Source organism: Cotesia typhae, unplaced genomic scaffold (genome assembly GCF_013202065.1).
Source record: "Cotesia typhae breed Kobodo isofemale line unplaced genomic scaffold, CoteBio_Ctyphae contig_48, whole genome shotgun sequence".
Lineage (NCBI taxonomy): Eukaryota > Metazoa > Arthropoda > Insecta > Hymenoptera > Braconidae > Cotesia > Cotesia typhae.
The window spans coordinates 9301495-9320235 of NW_027423756.1; the positions used below are offsets into that span (position 1 = coordinate 9301495).

An 18741-nucleotide genomic window follows, 5' to 3' on the forward strand; every position below is an offset into this window, starting at 1 on the left:
CTTATTTTAATATTTATTAATATTGATAATATGCATTTATTTTTATCAAACGCGACTACAACGTACTCGTCGTACAATTATACTTCTGAGGTTTGTTATTCATTGCTTTTATTCATTTAATCAACAGTCGTGTTTTTAATTACCGCGAAAATGTGGAAAAAAATGGTTTTTAGATTTATTTAAATGATATTTTAATTTTTTTTTTTTTTTTTTTTGTTAAAATTAAGTTAATAAATGAAAGTGAGTGATTGATAAAATTTTTTTTGTTATAGGTTCATCGGATAAGTCAACTCATAAATGAAAGTCCAGAGACTAAAAAATCAACAATACACCATGTCCCAATTACTTGTGAAAGTCCTACGGATAAACGTCAAAATAATATTAACATCCATACACCTGTACCAGCACCGCCGGTTGATGATATGGAACCACAAAATATATCATTCATTGGTATGTTTGGTTTTATAAATAAGTTTTTTTTAATTAAATACTTTTAGATACTTATGACGAGGTTTCTAAAAAAAGATACGCTCAAGTCTTTTGGTGTTTTTTTTTTTTTTTTACTTTTTACTTACTAAGTTACTGACTAATTTTTTTTTTTGATAAATATATTCGCTACTTATGTTTAAAAAAAATGATATTAAAAATTGCATAAAAAAATTTTTTTATTTATTTATTTAAACGCCACTCGGCAATTATACAGGATAGTTACATATAATAGTGTAAAGTGATATAAAGAATCAATATTTTTAATATATAAATAATGATAATTTTGTTTTGAAAATTTACAGACATATTTTTGAGATAATAAATAAACATAATAAAAATACTAAATAATTTAAAATAAATATTTACTTATAATAATAATAAATTATAGGTAACGACGATGATTTCACACAAGGAATTAAACGACTACATATCACATCAGGAAGTCGTACATACAGAATAGCCTCACCAACAAAAACAACAATCTCACGTAACTCTTTTCAACCTCACTCATCGTTGCGTGAAGCGTCGCCGTCACCTACATCAGCTGTATCTCCACCAGAAATAACTCCTCTGGACTCATCGGACGCTGGTGAAAAGGGATTTTATATATCGTTCGACAATGACGGGCCGAAGAAGCCAAAACCTGCATTGCGTGTAAAAAGGTCGCCCAAAAAGGAACGCACTGTATCCTCGTTTATCGAGCAAGAAGATTTTACAGCGCGTCCTGAATCTCCACCTGCGAATCCTGTAGACCGACAAAGGCAGCTAGAGGCCCAGCGTGACCTGGAACGAGAACGTCAGAGGCAAGCCGAAGAGCGTGAGTATCATCGTCAGGAGATGCGGGACCGGGAATTGCGACGAGAAATAGACAAAGAGCAACGGGCAAGAGAAGACAGACTCCGTACTAATAGTGAGAGTCGTCAAAATGCTGCCAATGCTGTTGGTTTGGTCATCGGGAATCAGCTTGCTAACCCGGATCCCAATTCTGTTGATGAAATGGAGCGCAAGAAGGAGCGTATTATGCTGCTGTCATTGCAGCGACGACAGCAGCAGGAAGAATTGAAAGAACGGAAAGAAGCTGAAGCTCAGGCGCGCCGCGAGCAGGAAAAAATGAAAGAAGAAGAACGCTCGAGAAAAAAAGAAGAGGACCGTCAGAGAAGAGCTATGATTTTAGAACAGCATAAGTTGAAAAAAGCTATCGAAGAAGCTGAACGTGAGGTAATTTTTTTTACATGTATGATTTATCAAAAATTACCTATTTTTGTTTCTTATTTGTTAAATTTTAGAAAATTTTAATTAAATAAAAATGAATAATAATTTTGGGTTTAATTTTTAGGGTAAAGTTATCGACAAAGAACTTCTTAATGCCATAAAGCCAACTCCTAAATTACGTAATAAGACTGCATCGGCTCGTCCACGACCGAAAACAATCCACGTTGATCAGAGTTCGGAAATAGATTCTGGAGCTCTGACGCCTAGTCGCGGGAAAAAAGGTTCTTCCTCTAATCTCAGTACAGGTAAGTTCGCCGTTTATTTATTTCCTTTAGTGTCTCTAAAAAATAAATATTTTTATTAAGTACAAGTATATACTCATATTGTGATTTATAATATAATTGTTTTCCAAAAGTAACGTCCATGTTATTTTAAATGCATTGCATCGTACTCTGCATGTCTAAATTATTTAAATACCATGATTAATTTTTTTGTTATTTTATTTTTGACAAAACTTTAAATAATTTTTTTTTTTATTTTGTTTGAAAAGTTGTTATCACAACTCTACTCCACAAAAATATCACAAGCTCTAGATTTTTTGGCTTACTGTTGCTGAAAAAAATGAAAATGTTTTGTCAAGTGTAGGTTTTTTTAATGAATAGAATAGAGTTGGCTAGATAAGAAAAATAATAGAAAGAAACAAGTGAAGTAGGGTAGAAAATCAGAGCTGTTGATAATTTTTTTTTTGGCACTAACACACTTACTGTAGCGACGCTGATCTCACCAACGATGAAACGAGATTACTTCAGAGGCTCACAGGACACACTTACTGCTGCCCATTTCGATGACCGTCGAGCCGGCCTCTTCTCTAGGGGTGGCAGTCTCAAGGGTACGCACACACGCACTCTATCACTCACATTTTTATTTTATTATCCTTTACTTACAATTAATTTTATCTAACATTATTTATTTTTATTCACTTTTTTCCGAGGTCGTTTGTTAGTTTCAAATTAATTAAAAAGAAATTTAAGGTCGTTCATGCGCGTGGTTGTTTATATAATAAAAAATAAAATGACAAATAATTTTTTAAAATAATCGAGGTAAATATTTACAAGTGGGGTCAACCATTTTATTGGTATATTTTTTTTTTTTTTGAAAAATATAAAAAAATGAACGTTATAAAAAAAAAGTTGATTATCACAATTTTAACAAATTTTCAAAAAAAAACTTATAAATTTTTGAAAAAATTGTAATATTTAACTTTTTTTTTTTTTAATTGTTCGCTTTTTTATGTACTTTATAAAAAAATATATCAAAAACATAAAAAAAAAAATAAAATAGAAATTTTATCCAAAAACATGAGAGCCAAAATTTTTTTAAACTTTTGAAAAAAAATTTGAAAATGTTAATTTTTAATTTTTTAGTAAAAAATTTTAACTTTTCTAAATTCACCGTTTGAATTATTATCAAGATATTAAATATTGTCATGGTGTAAAAAAAAAACGTCCTTAATTATAAAAATAAATTGTCTACTAACAAAACCTCAAACATTAACACAATTTATTTTTATTTAATTAGCATGATCCTCCTAATTAAAGCAGTCGTAGATAGTCGTAGCAATTAATTTAAACAAATATAATTATACATAAATAATTATAACAATACAAATATAAATTGTAATAGTTATTGTTATTACCCTTATTTTAGTATCTTCTGTAGACTCACCTGATGACGGTAGAGGTTGTTCGCCTTGTCGAAGCTCAACGCAACTCGGACGTCGCGGATCTTACAAAACATCACGAGGTGGGTTTTAAATTTTTTTATTTTATTATTAGATAAATTTTTTTTCTTTATTATTATTATTAGTATACTCCATTAGACTAGAGTGTTTAAACAGTAGTACACATTTTTTATAGAGTTGACTTAAATATTGTGATAGCTTACATAGGATGCAGCTCTAAAAGTCACAGAAGTTTATTTTTTAGGCGAATCCTTTATTTTTTATTTTTTAATTTTTATTTACAATTTAAGTAGAATTAGTACACAATTTATTTAAGTTGTATGCAATGTGTTTCTGCACCAAACTCGATTTATAAATTCCTGTGGAAATGGCTGGTAGTTAGAAAAATATATCCATTTACCGTAAGCTCAATAAACATGATAATAATATTAAATAAACTGTGTTAAATATAAATAAATAAAATGACTAAATTGTAAAGGGCGTTGTTAAAAGGCTTGCGAGTGTAACAACGAAAAACATTGCATTGTATTGCAGATACGCAGGAGCCTCAGCAACAGCCTAGAGGCAGGCCTAAATACTCAACTTACCAAAACTTTAAGGGAAGAAAGTCAAATTCGTTGATGAATTTGTGTGGTAAGAATTAAATACAACAAACAAACAAACAAACAAATAAACAAAATTTAACAATTACCAGTCAATTATTCGACATTTATCGTTTTAACGCTACATTTATATTTATTTACCCTCCATTATGTTAATTATATCCAGTCATTAACATTTTATCTTCATTTAAATTAATCAGTAATCACAAATTATTTGTTTTGTTTTTTGGTCTTCGTACACTATTGTAACACTATTATTATTATTACTAGTAATTAGAGGCATGGTGAAGGACTTTTAAGGCACAGGTGGAAGTATCACACATTACTTACCACTCACTCACACAACACTCGTGTTAACAATAAGTTATAAGTTACAGATGATAATTATTATTAATGATAATTTTATTTTTATTTGTTTATTTATTTAATTTTTTTTTTTACATTAATTATTATAATGATCACTAGCGTTTGAAATTGGTCGTAGCTCGGTGGACGCTTACTGGGCTTTCAGCACTTGGTTGTAGCTATTATAATTTTACATGAATATATGTATATATTTCAGATTAACGTCATGGATCCGGTTATAACATTTATTAATTAATTAATTTGGTGCGCGCTTATTATTATTTTTTTTTTATTTTTGTTCACAGGTTGCTGTTTTACGCGATTAGAATTTTTAATAAATTATTTTCGAGCAATAAATTAATTTCGTTGTTAAAAAAAATTTTTTTTGAGGTATATAAAATTTTTAAAGAAATTTTATTGCTCGAATAATAATTCAAAAATCGATATAAACTCACCGATGTATATTAAGCTAGTATTAATTAATTAATTAATCATTAATCATTGTATCTAACTGGTGAAGGTTATTCATGATTGCGGTAAACAGAGCGGGAGTCATACATTTTTTTTTAAATAAATTTTTTTTTTATTTTTTTAATAAAGACTCAAATAATCGTTGAATATCCCAAATCGATTGATTAATAAAAGATTAATAATAATTAATGGTGTCCATGCAGATACGGACAGCGGTTTGGGGCGAGCAACTCCTCCGAGAAGAGCACCCAGTCCTGGAATGGGAAGCACCAAACATTTGCCATCGCCGTCGGGACCTGGATCTCTTCCTCCTGGTCTTATGTCCAAACGACGGTTTGATGACGGCAGCAGTGACATCAGCAGCACGCCTAGTTCTATGATGGAGTACAATGGTAATTAGAAATTTTTTATTTTTTATTTTAAATAATTTATAATTAGCAACCTTGCAGTCACTATGTGATTGCCGAGATTTGTGAACTATAAATAAATAAAATTTTGCTTTATTAAATAATGACTTTTGTTAAAGTACACTGTATTTTCTTAATTATTGACATTTTTAAAGATATAAGCTCATTTCGATGTTACACGCATCGAGACCTTTCATTTGAGTACCCACATGACATTTTTTATATATTTGATATATATGGTATTTGTGAAATATATAAATATATAAAATATATGAAAAATTGATGTGGGTACTCAAATGAAAGATCTCGATGAGTATAATGTCGGGGTGAGCTTATATTTTAAAAAATGTTCGTAGTTGAAAAGATACAAGGTCATTTCTTAATTATGTATTTAGAGATAGAGCATTTTTGATTGCAACCTAAATACTTATAATAAATGACTAGCCACAAAATTTTTCTTATTCTCTTAATAATATAGATGATATTCATTTTTTATTATTTAAAATTTTAAAGGTCCTCGATTATACAAACAACCAGCGACTAAATCGAATCGTGGAATAATGCTGAATGCCGTTGAGTATTGCGTATTCCCTGGGTCAGTTAATAAAGAATCTAAGAGACGCGTACTAGAAGAAATCGGACGGTCTGAAAGTAAACATTTTCTGATACTCTTCAGAGATGCTGGATGCCAGTTTCGAGCACTTTATTCTTATTGTCCTGATAAGGAAGAAGTTACTAAATTATGTGGCACTGGACCTAAACAAGTTCTTGATAATATGTTTGATAAATTTTTCAAGTAAGTTTTTATGAATAAAAAAAAATGAATTTTTTTTTTTTTTTTTTTTTTTTAATTTTAAACATAAAAAAATTAAACATTTTATTTATTTTCAGATACAATTCTGGTGGTAAATGTTTCTCTCAAGTGCATACAAAGCATCTGACTGTGACCATAGATGCCTTTACGATACACAATAGTCTTTGGCAAGGTAAAAAAGTAAATTTACCAAACAAAAAGGACATGGCTCTCGTCATATAGTTTATACACGATAAAAATTTTACCTCTAACTTTAAAAAAGTATAAATTAACGCCTCCGTTATAGTTAATATTTTAATAAAGATCCGTACGTTATGTTTTTATTTAATAAATATAAATTTAAATAACATCCTTATTAATTAATTAATTAACTAACTGAGATAATTGATTAAGTAATTAACATGTACGTAATGTTATTTAAATATATATTTAAACATTTATTACTGACAGTTAAATATTCATGGCCTTGTGTTTATGTTATTGATGTATTTTTTACTACTTATATCGCGATATTAACACCGATATATAATTATTTTATGAGATTAATATGAACAATAGGAATTGTATGTTATTAATAAATAAATATTGCGCGGACTAACAGCATTAATCGTCGTAGTACTCTTTATACTGTCACAGATCTAAGTGCGCACTCTATTCGACGAGCACAATTCTCATTTAAAACTATTTTATATTATTATTAATTATCATTGTTTAAAAAAATCCACGAGCTTCATTTTTTAATTTTATTTTTATTATTTAATTATTAAAAAAAAAAAAAAAAATAATAATAAATAAATAAAAATTATTTGTACGTTAATATTTTGGAGTAATTAATAACGAACTTCCATTAAAGTAGATAATTCGAAACATTGTTGTAATTTATCACTTATTATTTTTAGAGACTGTTGATCCGTTGTGAATTTTTTTTTTTTTTTTTTTTTTTTTTTTAATCTATTGCTGTAACTAAAAAGATTTTGTAGGAATGACTATAAATGAATAATATTTTTTCTTATATTATAAGAATAATAATAATAATAATTAGTAATAATTATTATTTTGAGAATACTCATATAAATTAATAGTCTCTCAATAGTCATATAATTTTGTTGTGATTGTTGAAATTAACAACGATTAGTGTGATTTGAATAATTTAATTAAAATGTTGATTAAAGTAATTATTAAATTTTACTCTGTATAAACAAGTTCATGGACATGAATTAGGTTTGTAAATAAAAACATTTGCTAATTAGTTGTGAAAAAAAAAAAATGTTTTAAATGCATACCAAATTAGCCTTACATTTAATATTAGACTGAGCGTCATTATATTTTTTTCAAGATCTGAACTATTTTTTTTATTTCTTCTTACAACACAATGAAAATGTTTTTTTTTTATTTTTCGTAGCTAATGGCATTTAATTTTTGGTTTTTTTATTTGATTTTTCGTAATTATTTTAATTATTAATTGGAAAATCACAAAATTTTTATTAAGATATGTCTTCCTAAATTTGTTTTATAAAATCAAAGAAAAGCAGTCAATAAAGTACTAACGCTTGGATATTTCAAATCGAGTGTGCAATTAGAAATATTACTTTTTTGTGCCATAAATTATAAGGCCGTAGTTTCAGTAAATAAAATTTTTACTCGAATAATTTTATTAAAAATAACAAGTTAGTTTGATAAATAATTTCATTTATCATCCGATAAAAATATTTAAAGTCACATTTATGGAACTATTAGAAAAAAAAAAAAAAACTCAAGGAATTTATATTTTGTTATAAATAATTGGTGCTTGATATATTTTTTCATATTTTTATTTACTTTTTCTAAGATTCCATAGTTGCGTCGCTAAAATTTTAAACATGTGCAAATTATGAATTTTTATTCAATTTTAATAATTTTTAATTCTCTACTAGTTTAAAATTTTTGAATATTAGTAAAAAAAAAAATTTATCCTTTTGTTAAATTATAAAGAAAAACAATAGGATATCTACTGTATAGAATATAAACATAAATTAATTGTATTAATTGTTCTTTGCAAAAAAAAATGTTACCTTAGTTTTATTAATTAAAATAAATTAATTAGAGTCATTTAAATGAAAAAAAATTTTTTTCTTATTTTAAATCTACAAAAAGTTTAAATATTTTTAATCAACTAACAAAAAATCTCAGACATTTGCATATGACCAGCGTAAATAAAAACTGTTACAATACCTGACGTAATTGACATATCGAATCTCTGTACTTTTGAATTTCTGGGCAATATAGATCTAGAGAATTAAAAAAAAAAAAATCCAATAATTTAAAACCTTCAAATAAATGCCTCGGAGGATTTATAACTTATATTTAATAGTTAATATCTTTAAATCTTTGTCAGGTTAATAATTTATAATATTTAAAATAAGTATCGCGTATTTTCACAACAAAATTAATAATCGATTCCATGAATTGAGTAATAATAATAATAATAATAATAATAATAATGAAATTAATAAAAAATTTCAGTCCGATATGACAATATCGTTTATGCAGTTAATGCCATAAGAGAATAAAGAAAGAGAATTAAAAACAATAATAATTTTTACAATGCTCATTACAACGAGCTACTTGAGATAATAAAAATAATTAAAGGTAAAGTCCTTATGTGACAGAGGGTTTAATATTTAGTCATTAATATTTAAGAAACTGGATAGTAAATATTATTAATATAAAAAAAAAAAAATCAGCTCGTAAAAGTGATTGCTTACGTTTGATAATTTATATTTTTCAATGAGAAAAATATTACTGGAGCTGTATAAAAAATATTAAGTTAATTTTTCATGCAAAAGAATGAAGAATTTTAAATAAAAAATGTTATAAGTTATAATTGAAAAGAGAAAGGAAGAAAAGAAGAAATGAAAAGAGTTAATAAATGTACGATGTATGTGTATGTATGTTTGTGTGTAGATACGTTGCCGTAAACCGCGCTTACTAATAATAATTGATAATTAATGATTAATATTATTGAGAAAAAAAAATAAAAATAAAAACAACCAATTGCTCTTATATATGTAATAATTCTCAATTTTAATCGATATTAAAATGAAAACAAAGAGAATAAAAGAAAGTGGATGATATTGATTGAAAAGAGTTTTAAAATTATTAAACTATTATTGTCACGTAATAATTTTTCAATTTATCCGTGTCTGTAAATATTATGTTTTTATATATATACATTATTATAATAATAATTATTATTATAATTATAATTATGATTATAATATAAGCGCAACTTATTAATCGATGATGATATATATTTATTATTAAGTATATAAAGTAAAATTCGGGTCATATTTTACTGTTAGCATAATATGCAGCGAATGTCATCAATAAAAAGAAACATTATTAACCCATTTGTTGTATTTTTCATTTAATTTGCTTACAAACAGTTTTTTTAAGGGGTTACATGGGTTTCACGGTTTCAAAAATAACATGTAGCTCCTAAAAGACAAAATTTTTCTCGAATTATTGATCAAGTTAGTTTGTAAAAAGAAAAGAAAAAAAAAAAAAAAGATGAATTTAACGAAAATTGCTTTCAATTGTAAGTATTTATTAAATTTATATATATTTATACATTGTGAGGTAAGCATACAAATCATACACCCATTGTAGTACGAATATTATCGAAGATTAACAACTTTTTTTAAAGGGCATAATTGCACGAGGTACAAATAAATGATTGAAATTCTCAGGTATGGATTTAAATTTTTTCATTCTGCTTCTACTCGTCACAAGCTCAAGACGATAGATTTAAAAATTTTAAATAAACATTTTTAGTTAATGTAAGTAATAAATTCAATTATTTATTAAATAAAATTCAAGAGGATTTAGTAATTTATTTTATTTTTTGCAGTTTAAAATCAATTAGATTTATTTCTCAACGGTGATTTTATATTTGACTAATTGTTAATAAAAGTAAGTATTGACAATTTTTATAATTAAAATATATTTTTAAGTAATTTAATATATTTACATTATTTCTTTCAGAGTTAATTCACAATCGTTTTATTGTAAAAAAATGGCACGCCCGCTGTATGTAAATAATAATACTAAAAAAAAAATTATTGATCTTACTCGAGTTTATTTAACAGTTTTTATATTAATATTAATAATACTTGTTATTTATTATTTATTTTATGTAGATTTTTGTGCGGCTACATTTAAAGCTTAAATTTAAGTTAAGAAGTTAAATTTTGATATTTATTAAAAAACTCAGAAATAAAATTTATTAAAATATATCTTATTAAATAATTCAGAAAAAAAAAAGAATAATTTTATTTTTATAATAATTATCTAATTTGTGAAGAATATGAACAAAAAAAATTATTGTATTATTTTTTTTAACAGAAAATTTTCATTATTTTTTCTATTACGATGATTAAAAATTATTTAATAGTAAATGATAATAAATTTCGAGAAAGTATGACTAATCGTCAAAGCTACTAACTAGTGTAAAATAATTATTATAATCATACTGATCATTTACAAATTACATCATATAGTTCAGTCTTTATAACATAGTTGATAAATTAAAAATTTCAAAAGAAATTTAACAGTACAGTGTAATGAAATGAATAATTTTCACAGTATCTAGAATGACTACTATAAAAAATAAATATTTACAAAGATTTTTTCATTATTTATTAGACGAGTGCACGATAATCTGAGAATAATTATTTTTGAGTGTTAATTTAATTAAAATGAAAGTAGTGATTGACTTCATCACATATGAGTTACCCAACGGAGTATTTGCATTGAAAGAGTTCGGTATGTCGAGCGTCGGGGAGAATGAAAACGGAAATTACGAGACATCTCATTATGTCTTCAAGTCACCCTGCGATTGGTTAGAGTTACCACTTGAGTTTCAATTAACTTACAAAGAGCAATTTAAACACCACGGTATCCCGTGGGAGGCGGGTTCCACCGAGTACAATGACACGATTCAAGTTATCATCGAAGATTTGGAGCATGTTACTGGCATATTCGTTGATTCTCCCAAGTCAAAAGTTATCTTGGAAGATATAATTGGGAAAAATAAACCAATCAACCCGATAGAAGGCTTGGCATGGCTGAACAATGATCGCAAAAGTACTCGCAAAGCTTGCAAGGTTCACCAAGGTGATAAATTTTACTGCGCTTATAATAATGCAAGGCGAATGTCTTTTTGGATTAAGGCTAATGAAGTCCTGGGTGAACTTATCGGTAGCAAGCCAACCATTACTATGATGAAACATATTAATATTAATAACACTTTTTAATATTTTTATAGATCACTATTGATAATTTATTTTCATTTTTTAATGATTCACTAAATAAAACTGAGCAAGTATGTAAAATTGTTTTTTTTTTTTTTTTAAATGACTTATGTTGTGATAAGAAAATAATTTGTTGAAAATTTCGATAATTATTTTTGAAGATTTTTTTTTTTTTTTTTTTCAATGCATATTTGTTTGAAAAATATATAAAAAAATGAACAAAAAAATTGATCATCACAATTGTAACAAATTTTACAAATTTTCAAAAAAACAAATTTTTTAGGAAAATGTGATATTTAACTTTTTTTTTTAATTGTTCATTTTTTTATGTACTTTGAAAAAAAAAAAAAACAAATAATAATAATAATAATTTTTTCAACCTTTTAATAATATTATTTCTTAGCAGAAGAAATAAAAATTTTTCTCACAATAAATTTTTTATTGAAAAAAAATTTTTTTCAACAAATTATTTTCTTGTCTCGACAATACTCATTTTTTTCAAAAAAAAATTATTTCTCTCAGTGTTTTGAATAAATATATTTGACAGAATTCATGATTATTTATTTAAAATTAGAAAATTACTGCAACGAAGCGATGAGCTTATAAAATATAAAGAAAGAAGAAATCAAAAAATATTAAATTGTAATATGTAAAATTAGAAAAAAAGGGATTTTAATTAGTATAGATGATTTAAAATAATAAGAATTATTGCTTTTAAGTTATAATCAAATGCATTGTTTTTATTGTCATCACATAACAGTGACATGTAGTATAAATTTGTTAATTATTTGTGACAAATTAAAATATATAGTACAATTCTTATTCCTTATGACATTCATAATATAATAATAATTATTATAATAAAAGAAATTAATAAATTTATTATTACCTTCAAGCACATAAATATTAAAAATATTTCTATAATATAAATATTGTACTTAACACTAATTGTAAAGATTGAAACGTACACTTTTTACAAGACTAACTCAGTCTAGAAGTTATATTATTATTATGATCATTAAAAAAAATGCTCAATTAAATACAAACGGTGCATTTAATAAATAATAAAAATTATAAACAATTACATCGGTTAAAGTAGTTTAAAGTTAGTAAGTATAAAATAGAAAAATTAAAATTTTACTATTGGAAGTTGAAAAAATTATTGCTACGGTAATTATCTATTAATTAAGTTTTTTAAAAGTATCAATAAATAATAATGGATTAAATACTGATGTACAATGGCGTCTAATGACAGACATATAATTAACTCTACATATGGCAGTGTAAATAATTAATAATTTAAAAATTACGATCTGTTTATATAAAAAAACATTGTTATTCTTTACAATGTGGTGACTTTTGATCCCTATTTATTTGTATGGTTATTTAATTCCTTTATTTATTAACAATAACTATTTTTATAAAAGTACTGAATTTTTTAACAAGAATTTACTTTGCTTTTTAGCATCTTTTGGCTTCGTTAAGTCTTACGTCTTATTTATTTCCGGTAATTTATAAATAAATCGCTTTCATAAGGATCAAATTACTTGAAAAAGGAACCGCGTAATAAATTTTACATTTATTTATTTCCATGTTTAAATTTATGAAAGTACTATTGTCATTGCGACACAGTCTTTGGAAAAATTTCGGAAATTAAAAATTATTTTTAACTTTATATATATAATAAATAAATATCTATTTATATATTTATTTATTCTATAAATTTAAAAATTAATTTTATTGAATAGGACATGAACTTAAGTGAATATTGTGTAACTCGGCCATATCAGTCCAATCTCTTCTTTCTCCACCAATCATAACGTTTCTTATGCAACCGTTAAAATGGTCGCGACTCATTAATGTCCCTTTTGGAGCTGATGCTGTAAAAAAAAAAAAAAAAAAAAAAAAAAAATAAAAAAATTTTTAAATAAATAATAATAAAAAATTTATTACAAAAATTGATCAATTAAGTACTTAATAAAATTACCTGGCAATCCACCAATATACAAAGGACTAGACGCAGTGGAAATCATAAAGTGTTCATTGATAGTCGCCGGTAATCCGTACTTTTGATCTAAGTCATCAACTTTCAACGTCAACTCATCATCGTTGTAAACAGCTTGTATTCTGTGCCACCTATTATCGCAAATTGCATAGGGACTCGGAAAACTTTGCTCCACATACAAAGGACTCTTATCACCTAGATCCGCGGACATTATCACTTTTCCGTTGTGCAGTTCCAGGGACATTGAAGGCGAGCCGTCGGACGCAGTTATTGATAATAGTACACCTGACAATTCCGATGTTCTAAATTCTAGTTGTAATTCCAACAGAGAATTCAACTCGAAATTCCTCTCTGAAATTTATAAATGATTAATTTTTATACGAATCAATAATAACAAAAAATACATGAATTTAATCAAAGAATACATACTGTAAATAGCGTAAGCTTCATCCTGGAAGTAAGCTCCGCTTTCGACACTCGGAAAGCATTGTCCGACATTGAAAGGCCTGCTGGTGGAGCCCACCATGTCATAAATATTTCCATTAACCCTAAGCCCTCTGATACACCCTTTGAGTGTTTCCAGCTTGCCTACAACCTGATCTGGGAACGGCGTTCCACTTTCGGGCAGCCCCCCAATGTACATCATAGTCTCCAAGCCGATCTTTTTAGGCACCTTGATCATTCTGGGTGTCTGAGAGTCGACGACCAGCGTCAACTTTCGCTCGTCATGATTAATGACAACGTGGTGCCAGTTTCCGTCGTTGAACGGGCTCTTAAAAACAATTTCTTTCTTCATCTTGCTCTTCATCGCCAGCATCAGCTGCCCATCCTTAACAATCACCATCAAATACTGCTTCCTCTTGATCCCCGGAGTGATAAACAGCAGCCCATTCGGATAGTAAGTCCTGAAGTCAAACTCAATTACATACCTTTTCTCCCAGAACTTCTTGAAATTCAAGTACAGCTGAGTGTGGCTGTGCGACTTGTCCCCGAACTTGAGCGCTCCCGGTTCTAACGAGTAGTAAGGAACCTTCTGACAGCCCTCGGGCTGAGTATTTAGCCCCCGAGACAGCGAAGCCGAGGGGGTGTAACTAGGAGGATCCTTCCCCATCACCGGACCAGCCCTTCCAAGTAATGCGTGGTCAAACGCGACCGCTTCGTCGAATCTCACGACCTCGTCATTGAAAACCGCGTCCTTTATTGCCCCGTACAGCGGAATGCTCGAGCCAATCATTTCGGTGTTGTTAATCAAAGCGGGAAGTCCTCCGAAAAACAGTCCGCCGAAATCGCGAGCTCTTACAGCAGCGCCAGAAGGAAGTTTGCCGCTTCCTTGATACGCGTCGTCAATTCTCAACTCGATTTCCTTTCTCCTCTTGAGGAAAGAAACTGCGTGGTACTTTCCGTCGTTATAGGTGTTGTTGGACTGGAGTACAACTTCGCCTTTTCCAGCATTGACTCTCACTTGCACGTGTCCCTCGACAATCGCGACTGAGTAGTAGATATTTTTATTAACATCCTCGTTGTCGTTGATGATATTGAACCGGTCTTCCTGGCCTTGGAAGGTCGACAGGAGCAAGGCGGCGTCAGGCTGCATTGTCCTGAAAGAGAAGCTAACTGCAGAGTGGATTTTCTTGAGCGGCCATGAGCGATGCTCCAAGTACCCGTCGCCGTAGAACCCGACAATTTTTAGCGGCTTGTTGCCACAAGTCGGCTCGACACCATAGTATTGCTCGGCCATGGGATCGTAGCCGTCTTGGATAATTATGTTTGCCATGCACCCCAAAAAGGAGACTTCTCTGGGCAATTGAAGCTGGGAAGGAGCCTTGAAACTAGGTGGAACGCCTCCAATGTAGTACTTGGCTTGCGACAAGTCTGGAATATCGTCTTTCTTGGGCTGAGGTGTCGGGGCTCCGATTCGCTTGTCGTTGTCGCCGTCACCGAGGCTCAAACTGCACTTCTCGATGTTCTTCCTCGGCTGGTACTGTCTGAAAGCGTCTACCTTTGTCCAGTTACCGGTGTTGTATCGGTAGGAAGAGGACATCTCCATGGAGATGTTGTTTCCATACCCGATTTGCAGGATAACTCGGCCCTCACGCAGGAATATCATTATAAATTGCTCTGTCAAAGGGTTTACTGTCAGGAAGAGCAGAGCATTTTCGTCGTAAGTACGGAAGTTCAAAGAAACACCGAATGTGTATTTGCTGTAGGGCCCAGAATTAACGCGGCTCCTCACCGCGTAACCATCACCGTTGAAACTGTACGCGAAGTCGTCGCGGATTGTCTCGACGCCTTCCACGCAAGCCTTGCAAGCCTTGTCGGGTGCAGTTGTGATGAAGTTCCACAAGCCGAGAGGTTTTCCGTCGAAAATCACCTGATGGACGCATCCTGGCAGGCCGTTTGTTGACAGCAGTTCTGCAGAATGTCTTTGTGATCCTGGTGGAACGCCTCCGAGCCACACGCGATCGCTTCTGCCGACATCTAGTCGTCCAAATTCGGGGTTAGTTGAGTTGATAACAGGCAAGAATTTTCCGCTAGTTGAAATCTGTTTGCGAACGCTTAGTTTTCCGGTGTGACGAACCCGGTCGGCTTCGATGCGGTACCAATTGTTGTCATCTTGCGGGTCTCCACTTTCAAGAACTTCGGGATGGACTAAGACACCAGTGTCGCCACCTACGTTCCAGAGGAACCGAACTTTGCTTTCGTAGAGCTCAAGAGCAATAAAGTCGTCGTTTTGAGAACTGGGCAAGTAGAAAAGAAGGCCATCTTTGCGGTGGTGGGTCACTGCAAAGGTTATGACAATGGAGGTGGTAGTCGAGGGCTGTAGATTCGCCGGTCGGTACGAACGAGTGCATTTTTTACTTTCAGCGGGCTTGAGAGATATACGGATACCGTCTGCGGTATTGCGGGCTTCTGTGATCTTGGCTTTCAAGTTCTTTAATTTGCTGGCGAGGGTAGTATTCCATTTGTTGAATTCGTGTTGCCGTTTGGTGGAAGCATGAGCGAGACTAATAAGTTTAGCGTCAGTTTTTTTAATATTCGACTGCGCCTCGGTTAGCTTCTCGCTGGCCAAACTGATCTTGGAGTCACCCTCACGCTTGAGCTCGTGAAGTTGCGGGTACAGGTCGTTCGCAAGACCTTCTTTGTAGTCGTTAATCAGTTTTTCAGACTCACTGATTGTCTCGATTAGCTTTCTGTGCTCGGATTTTATTTCAACAAGACGTTCCTGGAGCTTGTTGCTCTCACTCTGCAGCTCGCGCAGCTTTATGTTTATCTGGTTGTCTTTCACTCCGGTGCTGTTCAAAGAGTCCTTTATGTCCACAACAATTTGTTTTTGCGAGTCTAGCTGAGTTTTTGAGAAACCGAGCGAACCACGGAGTTCTTGGGCTTCCTCTAATTGGGAGGTTGATTTTTCTGACATTTCTGCGGCGCTGTCTAATAATGATTTGCCTTGAGGACCTTCCGGAAACACCTAAATCAAATAAATTGATAATTTTTTATTTATTTTTTTACATTTAATGATTATAAATATTAAAATTTGAATCACTTACTTTATAATAAACATTCCAAGCAGCATCTTTAGCCAATGACGCAGACATTTTTGCAATTGATAAATAATCAAGTATGTTTTTGTAGACTTGACTCGCTTTAAGTGGGTTTGCTGCATCATTCCGTGTTCTATCGAACAATCTATTAACGGAAAATAAAAAATTCTTATGTAAATACATTTTACGGTATTAATTTATTATAAAAAACTTACGCAACATATTGGTCAACATAATTAGACAAATTTCTTGCGTGTTCAGCCGCTTTAGCGACGTATTTTTCTTGATACTCATAGTTAAGACGATACAATATTTCTTCTTTGATGTCCAACTTCTCGGACCATTGATCCAACTTGCTTTTTAATTCAGGAAAGTCCTTTAAAAAATAAAAATAAATAATTTAATTAAAAGATTTGATAAAAAAATGAAAATAAAATATTGAATTACTTGAAAGTTGTTTTGGCTGTCAACAATAAAACTTTTGGCCTCTTCGTTCAATTTACTGCCCTCATCAATCAACTCCGTGATATCTTTATCAATGATGATGGTATTATCATTCTGATTTTTTATAATACTGTAATTTTTATTGACAGCGCGGAATAAATTATCATATTCAAAAAGATTGTCCATCGTTTCGTCTATTTTTAAGTTTAGATCATCTATTTTTTTAAAGTACTTAGTAACATTATGTTTCAAATAATCAAAGTGTTTTGTAGCGTCAAGATCGGATTTCGATTCGCCAATATATTTTTTTGAGTCGTCATTAATTTTTTGACACTCTTTTAATTTAGGCGAAAAATCAATGCCTCGTAAATACTTAAGAATTGAGTCAGCTTCTCTCAGTACTTTCTTAATTTCAACTGTTTTCAAATTATCGCCATAATTATTTAATTGGAGAGTAGTCGCTTCTAGTAAAGCGCGTAAATTTTTAATCTCCACATTCGCGCTAAAGATATTATTTTTTACATCTTCACACTTGGGTTTTAAATCCCACGATTTACTGCTGATGTTAACGATATTTTTGAACAATGATTCGACTTTGTGGAGCATTTTCTTGTATTCTGACCAAGGGATATTGTGCATACGCCGTCGTAATGATTTTTTTTCGTTTATTACATTAAATAATTCAGTTGTGTTGGCGTCTATGAATGCAAGTTCGACCCATGGCGGTGGTATGTAGCCATTAGCGATGTGCGTTGTTTCGGCTATCAATAATTCTGATAGCAATGACATCTCATCTAATAATATTCCTGTGCAATTGTCGTTACATGCTGCAATTAGAAGAAATATCTAAATTAGATTGAAATTTTTTTAGCAATTTTTTTATTGCAAAATTTTGAGAATTTTAAATTAATTGAATTAATAAAAATAACTAGAAAGAAACTAATAAAAATTTAACAAACAAAAAAATAATAAAAACTGGTAAATAAAAAATAAATTCTGAAAAATTAAATGATAATAATTATGGGTACATACATGTGCAGATATTATCAATAAACACATGACGAGAGGCAGTACACTGAGAACAATCTCTTCCAGTAGATCCAGGCCTGCAGTTACATTGTCCCGTTTGTTCGTCGCATTCATCACTGGCACTTCCCGCTGGGTTGCAGTTACACGGGCTACAAACTCCACCAGGGATATCAGGGTACCCATAGTACCCATAAGAACATTTTTCACATCTAACACCACTGTATCCTGTAACATTTATTCCCATCTTGTATTATATTCATCATACACTTTTACTTAACTCAGCTTTAAGCCCGTACTCGGCTAAAATCCTCCCATACTAAATATAATTTATTTACAAACAAATAAATTA

At 30.0% G+C, this 18741-nt stretch overlaps 3 protein-coding genes across 7 annotated transcripts in view; 2 read left to right on the top strand and 1 right to left on the bottom strand.

Annotated features, from left to right (window-relative positions):
* The window catches only part of Patronin (calmodulin-regulated spectrin-associated protein patronin), a 28773-nt gene extending 22252 nt beyond the window's left edge, over positions 1-6521 (top strand). For 4 of the 5 annotated variants that reach the window (XM_074245699.1, XM_074245701.1, XM_074245702.1 and 1 more), the window contains 9 exons: positions 273-450; positions 878-1707; positions 1826-2006; positions 2471-2590; positions 3409-3504; positions 3977-4075; positions 5064-5252; positions 5781-6063; positions 6159-6521. In XM_074245699.1, coding sequence (XP_074101800.1) covers positions 273-450; positions 878-1707; positions 1826-2006; positions 2471-2590; positions 3409-3504; positions 3977-4075; positions 5064-5252; positions 5781-6063; positions 6159-6303 — 2121 coding nt within the window. In that variant the 3' untranslated portion in view covers positions 6304-6521. The remainder of the gene's footprint in view (positions 1-272; positions 451-877; positions 1708-1825; positions 2007-2470; positions 2591-3408; positions 3505-3976; positions 4076-5063; positions 5253-5780; positions 6064-6158) is intronic. The other variant, XM_074245700.1, reaches the window with a different exon arrangement.
* Positions 6522-10757: 4236 nt separating this feature from the next.
* On the top strand, positions 10758-11446 carry LOC141529705 (uncharacterized). Its single transcript, XM_074246380.1, has one exon. The coding sequence runs from the start codon at positions 10818-10820 to the stop codon at positions 11373-11375; it is 558 nt and encodes a 185-aa protein (XP_074102481.1). The 5' UTR covers positions 10758-10817; the 3' UTR covers positions 11376-11446.
* A 658-nt stretch (positions 11447-12104) lies between these two features.
* The window catches only part of Wb (wing blister), a 77018-nt gene continuing 70381 nt past the window's right edge, over positions 12105-18741 (bottom strand). The window contains exons 22-28 of the mRNA XM_074246744.1: positions 18396-18617; positions 17367-18190; positions 17135-17295; positions 16926-17064; positions 13807-16846; positions 13360-13728; positions 12105-13252 (exon numbers count right to left, since the gene is read on the bottom strand). Coding sequence (XP_074102845.1) covers positions 13110-13252; positions 13360-13728; positions 13807-16846; positions 16926-17064; positions 17135-17295; positions 17367-18190; positions 18396-18617 — 4898 coding nt within the window. The 3' untranslated portion in view covers positions 12105-13109. The remainder of the gene's footprint in view (positions 13253-13359; positions 13729-13806; positions 16847-16925; positions 17065-17134; positions 17296-17366; positions 18191-18395; positions 18618-18741) is intronic.

Coding starts and splice junctions, on each gene's coding strand:
- LOC141529705 (XM_074246380.1), top strand. CDS start 10,818: ATGAAAGTAGTGATTGACTTCATCACATATGAGTTACCCAACGGAGTA.